Source organism: Crocuta crocuta, unplaced genomic scaffold (assembly GCF_008692635.1).
Source record: "Crocuta crocuta isolate KB4526 unplaced genomic scaffold, BGI_CrCroc_1.0 scaffold334, whole genome shotgun sequence".
In the NCBI taxonomy this organism is placed as follows: domain Eukaryota; kingdom Metazoa; phylum Chordata; class Mammalia; order Carnivora; family Hyaenidae; genus Crocuta; species Crocuta crocuta.
Genome location: NW_027533260.1, coordinates 1,401,891 through 1,408,202, shown reverse-complemented (window position 1 = coordinate 1,408,202; position 6,312 = coordinate 1,401,891). Strand labels below are relative to the sequence as shown.

General features: G+C 54.4%; 1 protein-coding gene across 1 annotated transcript in view; it reads right to left on the bottom strand.

The window, feature by feature from the left end:
• Positions 1 to 6,312, bottom strand: part of SHANK1 (SH3 and multiple ankyrin repeat domains 1) — a 39,956-nt gene that overhangs the window by 4,311 nt on the left and 29,333 nt on the right. The window contains exons 23-24 of the mRNA XM_077747135.1: positions 2,546 to 2,642; positions 51 to 434 (exon numbers count right to left, since the gene is read on the bottom strand). Coding sequence (XP_077603261.1) covers positions 51 to 434; positions 2,546 to 2,642 — 481 coding nt within the window. The remainder of the gene's footprint in view (positions 1 to 50; positions 435 to 2,545; positions 2,643 to 6,312) is intronic.

The window sequence follows — 6,312 nt, the reverse complement described above, 5'->3', positions numbered from 1 at the left end:
CTGGGAGCGGGGGGATGGGGGCCTTGGAGGGGGCTGGGGGGGCGCCCCGCCCTCCGAGGACTCCTTCAGCGCCCGCTCCCGGGCGGCCAGGGCCAGCCCGAGCGGGGAGGCTGGGTCGAGGGCCTTGCCGGTCAGCGGGTGAACCAGGGGGCGCGGCGGCAGGAAGCNTACGCGCGTGTCGGGAGGGGAGGGCCCATCAAAGGATGCAGGGGAAGAGGAGGGAAGGGGGCCACCCGAACTGGGGTTGAAGGGCCCTCCTCTGGGGGATGGGGTGAGGCGGCCAGAGGAGGAGGGGGCCGGAGGTGTGCTGTAGGGGGGCTCCGGTGGGGACGTGGTGGGCGGCGGAGGGATGTCCTCCGAGCCAGGCACAGACAGGCTGCGGCTGAACTTCATGGCTGGGGGTGCTAGGTAGGGTCTATCATCTTCTGCAGCCCCTGGGAAGATACAGTGGATCCAGGAGAGTGGTGGAGGGGTCTCCCTCCTCCCCTATCCCATAGGACTACAATAGTAATGAGACAATTAATAATAATAATAATAAATACGACGACACTCAGCAAGCATATGCTAAGAACCTCACACATGGATTAGTCCAGAGCTTCCCCAGGTGTGGGAAAAATCCACTCGGCCAGCAACCAGCAGAGGGAGCGCGGGGAGGCGGAGCGAAATTCAGCTGAACTTCCTCCCCGTGCCAGGAGGGGGCGCCTTTCTCTAATTCGCACAAAGGCACATAATAAATATGCTAGTGGTGGCTGGGGGTGAGCAAAAGTGGCTGGAGGGGGGGGAAGAGATCCCATGTTCAAGCGTATCGGTGTAGATTTCTTTTCATGTATACGCAGAGACAAAATGGCAATTAGCACATCAAACCTGTGATTTCACAAACAGAACTACTTAGGGTGAAGCTAGAGGTAAGCAGTGCTGGGGGGATTTACAGGTAAATCGAAATCAGGTAAATGATGAGATACAGATGCAAGACTCACACGGGTGGACTGTGGACACTGGAAGGAGGAGAAAAGCTCGACCCAATTAGCAAAAGGACTGAGTGATGGGAAAAGTAAAGTCTTCTGCCTACTTATCACAGTCAGGGCTCAGGCTGTGACCGTGTTCTCCCCTCTGACTACTCTCTCCCCTGGTGTGATCTCAAGCTGCTGAGTCCCGCATCATTCACTCTGTCTCTGTGGAAGACTCCTGTGTCTGCCCTGGGGCTCAGTCCTCTCCCCAGAGCTCCAGGCTCCTGTAACTAACTGCCACATCCACTTGGATGTCCCACTGGCATCTGACACTTAGCAGGCCTCCAAGTGTACTCCCGATCTCCTCTGACCCCATAGTCTCCCCCATCGGAGCAAATGGTGGCTCACTCCTACCTGGGACCTTTGTCCCATTACCTGGAATGCCTTACTGCCATATACCCACATGGCTCTCCCCTTCATTTCCATGTTTTAAAGATTTTTTTAATGTTTACGTATTTTAGGGGGAGAGCACACGGGGGCAGACAGAGGAGGACTGAGGATCTGAAGCAGGCTCCACATGGTCAGCACAGAGCCTGATGCAGGGCTCGAACTCACGAACCGTGAGATCATGACCTAGGCTGAAGTCAGATGCTCAACTGACTGAGCCACCCAGGCGCCCCTCATTTCCATGTTTTAGCTCAAACCTGCCTCCCAGAACTCCTGATCTGTCTTATTCTACGTGCCCCACCCCCACCACATACACAAACAGAACTTAACACTGTCAACATACTATATAATTGTCTTGTTTCTTAACCTTATAATCTACTGTCTGCCTTCTTCCTCTGATGGAAGGAAAACTCCATGAGGGCAGGACCTTTTGGTCCGTTTTGTTCACTGCCATACATCCCCAGCAGTCTAGGACATATGGTAGGTGGTCAATAAACATTTGGAGGATNGACTGAGCCACCCAGGCGCCCCTCATTTCCATGTTTTAGCTCAAACCTGCCTCCCAGAACTCCTGATCTGTCTTATTCTACGTGCCCCACCCCCACCACATACACAAACAGAACTTAACACTGTCAACATACTATATAATTGTCTTGTTTCTTAACCTTATAATCTACTGTCTGCCTTCTTCCTCTGATGGAAGGAAAACTCCATGAGGGCAGGACCTTTTGGTCCGTTTTGTTCACTGCCATACATCCCCAGCAGTCTAGGACATATGGTAGGTGGTCAATAAACACTTGGAGGATGGATGGATGGATGGATGGATGGATGGATGGAGGAAGTCAGATATGAGAGAGAAGAAACCAGTCTGTGTCTGTTGTGGGAGCTTCGACTCACTGCATCCAGGCAGGAACAATAACGTGCCCATTTTCTAGATGCAGAACCCAAGGCCCAGAGAGGTGAAGCTACCTGCCCCAGGTCACACAGCTGGGATGGACAAAAGCCAGGATTCAAATGCAGATTTGCCCAAACAACAAAACCTGAGCTCTCTGCCATTTCAAAGCCCCATCCTTTTCTCCCATAGAGTATCACCCTCCCAAGCCTCCCCCTCCCGGCTAGCACCCATTACACCCACGCTTCGGATGACATACCGATAGATTTTTGCCGGAGCATAAGCCCAGGTCCTGGAGGCAGGTAAGAAGGACGTTCATAGCTTGGCTGGGAGCGGTGGTGCGGATCGAAGCTTGACTTTGGGGCGGCAGTCGGGGAGGAAAGACAACAGAGAAAGATCAGTCTGCGCGTGAGGACTCACGGCTTCACCACACAGCCAGCCCCCATGCCTTCTCCAAGTCTCTGCAGGGGGGGTGAGAGGCGTGGAGGGGGCAAAAGAGAATTCTGGCGAAGGGAAGGGTTTCTGACTTGGGGCAGTGCGGAGAAAGAAAGGAAAAGAAAGCAGATTCTCAGTCCACCCTGTTTACTCTGTTTCTCGTACCGATCACGAATCGGGGTCTTTTCTCCATTCCTGCTGCCAACCCCCTCCCCCAAGTCCAAGTCCCGGCCCCTCCTTGCCTAAAAGCGCTGCAGTAGCCTCTTCCTTTGTCACCCTGCTGCCACCCATGTCCCACCACCTCGTTCTGGTCTGCTTTCCACGCAAGACGCAGAGAGATCTTTCAAAAAGAAATCCACATCATGTCATTGCCCTTAAAATCCTCCGGCAGCCCCTCTGCATCAGTCAGGAGGGGGTGGGAATTCCCAGCTCTGGTCTACAAGACTCTGCGGTAGGCATTGCTGGTGCGCACCCAGATCCCCCCCCACCCCCGGCTGAGAGGCCATCCCCAGCTGCCGCGTCTCTCTCCGCTGCCCCTTGCTCTGAAATCTCACCCTCCTCCAAAGGAGCTGACAAGCCCAAGTAGCTACGTCCCCCTACTGCTGGGAGCAGCCTGCGGCCCAGGGCTGTCTGACACGGAGGCCCAAGGCACGACTGACTCCACTGTGCGACGCACGCTCCAACGCTCTCGCAGGGATCGGGCCCAAGGGGACTCCAGCGGGGCCCGGGTTTGCTGACCTCCACAGCCCATCGTGTCTCCCTCACTCCCTTGCAGTTTTCCCCCTTAGGGTGCTGGGGGTGCGGGAATCCCGAGCTCAGGCTTCGACTGTAGGAGACCCAGGTACCCAGGACACTCTGGCCCGACCTTGCATCTCCTGCCTCTGCTCCCACCGTGGCCACGTGGCCTGCTCCTCCCAAAGTCCATCCCCGCTTTAGCACACTTGCAAGTCCTGGGTTTTTCTCTCTGCAACGGTTTCCTCCCCATTGCCACACGTTCCTTTCCATCTTTATATCCTCCGTTCAAGTGTCCCTACCCAGTCCCTGTCCACTGAGCTTTCCTGTCCTGTTGTCCTTCTGGCATTTATCCCCGTCTGAAAGGATTTGTTTNCACGCCTAGCTAGAATGTCAGCTCCCGTAAGGCACCACAGGTACAGAATCTAGGGCCCAGGATACATTCAGGGAAAATATTTCAATTTCCTTTAAAACCCGAGGGGGAGAAAAATGAATAGAATCCAGCCTGGATGGTAATATTCATCTCAGCACCAAGACAACCATAAAATACAGATTTTCAAAGTTTTTTGCCCCCGGGGGGGCGGGGGAAGGAGCTTATGAAGGCAAAAATGCCACAGCCCCACGGAAGTCCTAGCACAGCCTGTCTGAGGGGTCCCCAGTCCCCAAACAGGACCTGAGGTTCTACAAGGCTGTGTCAAATGAACAGTAACTCAAGGAGAATGGGCCGCCATCAAGCACGGGCTCCCTTCCTGCGGCCGGGTGACCCCATGTCTCTCGTCTCTGTCTTTGAGACCAGAAGTGCGGAGAAAGGAAACCCTTTTCGGATGAAGTCCCTACGGTCACCTCCCTTCACACTCCTTCCAGCCCCCTTCCTCTAAGTACTCCCCCCTACCTCTGAATTTCCTGTGCTGTTTCTCACTTCAGAGCCTCAGCATATGCTGTTCCCTCTGCCGGAAACATCCTTCCCCCCTGCTCTGCTTGGGGAAACTTGTCATTATAGTCCCTGCCCTGGTCTGGCCTCTCCCTTCCTCTAAACCTACCCTGCCCGTTACAGTAGCCGACATCCTTTCGTATGTAAATTTTAATTAATTAAAATAACTTATAATTAACCATTCCTTTCCTCCACTCATGCTGGTCACATTTCAAACGTTCCATCGTCACCATGGCTGGTGGCCGCCATATTGGACAGCGCAGAAGTAGGACAGTTCCTTCAACGCAGAAAGTTCTATCAGACAGGACAGCCACTGCTCTAGACCTTCATGGGGTGCACCTGAGCTGCCCTCTCACTGTGCTCACTGGGTGAGCGGGGGTGTCGAGGGGTGGGAGGGGAGGTCAGTCAGGTTGTAGAGGGTGATAATGGACAGGATCTATTAGTTTCAGACGTCTCCTCTCTGGAGAGGCTTCCTTTCGTTATTCTGCACCCACTTACCCCAGTGTAGAATTATTATAATTTTTTGCTTTTTTGTTTATTGTCTGTCTCCCTGGGCACAGAGCCTACCCGATTCCCATTCTACTCTTCTTCTTTGGTAAGAAAACCCCAGGGACGCCTGGGTGGCTCAGTCAGTTAAGCATCCAACTTTGGCTCGAGTCATGATCTCACAGTTCGTGGGTTTGAGCCCCACGTTGGGTTCTGTGCTGACAGCTCAGAGCCTGGAGGCTGCTTCAGATTCTGTCTGCCTTTCTCTCTGCCCCACCCCCCACTTGCGCTTTGTCTCTCTCAAAAATAAATGAAACATTACAAAACTTTTTAAAAATCTCCTTTAGCACTTATTGAGACTACATTTCCCAGGCTCCCTCGCAGCTGAGGGTGGCCACAGAACTAAGGCCTGCTCGGACACATAAGTGGAAGTGTTGTGTGTTTCTTTGGGGAGGTCTCCTCAGAGGTAACCCCAGAAGCAGCAGTGTGCTCTCCTCTGCCTTCCTGCCTTTCCGTTCTTCCTCGTTCCTGCCTTCTGGAATGCTGGTGCCACAGCCAGCCCTGAAGCCATCTCGGACTGTGAGGTGCCCTAATGGTTGGCAAGAAGGCTAGGCTGGTGGAGCAGAAAGTGAGAAGGATCCTGGGTCTTCATGACCATGGCGGCTGTCCTACCTGCCTGGGACTCCCTACTCCAGACTTTGTTAATGTCACAGAGATATGACCTGTCAGCCACTGCTATTTGGAGGTTTCTCTTACACACAGCCGAACCCAGTTCTGTGAAATCCAACCCCTGCCCTCAAATGTAAATTCTCCAACACGAGTAGCTCGGAGTGGCTTCCTCCTGCATCCCCAGGGCCATGCAGTGGGTCCAGCACATACCAAGTACTCAGTAAATATGTGCAAAATGATAAGATGGTGGGGGTGGGGGTAGGAGGAAGCGCGCAGTCAGAAAGGATGCGGGGACCACTGGGGGCAGAAGCAGTTCTGGAGAGGACACTGAATAGAGTCTGGGCTGGGGAGGGCGAGCAAGGGGTAAGGGGGAGGTGAGGGAAGCATCCGGCAGGAAGCACGGGAGTGGGGAGGGGTGGGGGGCAGAGTGACAAGAGAGGGTTCACAATGACAGGGGAGGGGTGCCTTTGACTGAAGAGAGGGCAGGGTGAAGGGAGAGGCGCCAGATTGGCACACAGACAGAAGCTACTTCTAAGTGGAAGAGGAGGGATTAGCTTGACATAAAAGGGGTCAGAGTGGCACAGGAGACGGCCGACTGACGGAGAAATCATCATAGGGTCTGAGGAGGCGTGTGGACCGACTGACTGAGGGCCACACTGACTCAAGGTGGGACAGGCTGACCTCCAACGTGGAACGCGGAGCGTCCCCCCCTCCCCCCGCGCAGAGGGGGCAGCCAATCAGAGCGCCCGAGTGCGCGTGACGTCACCGGCTGC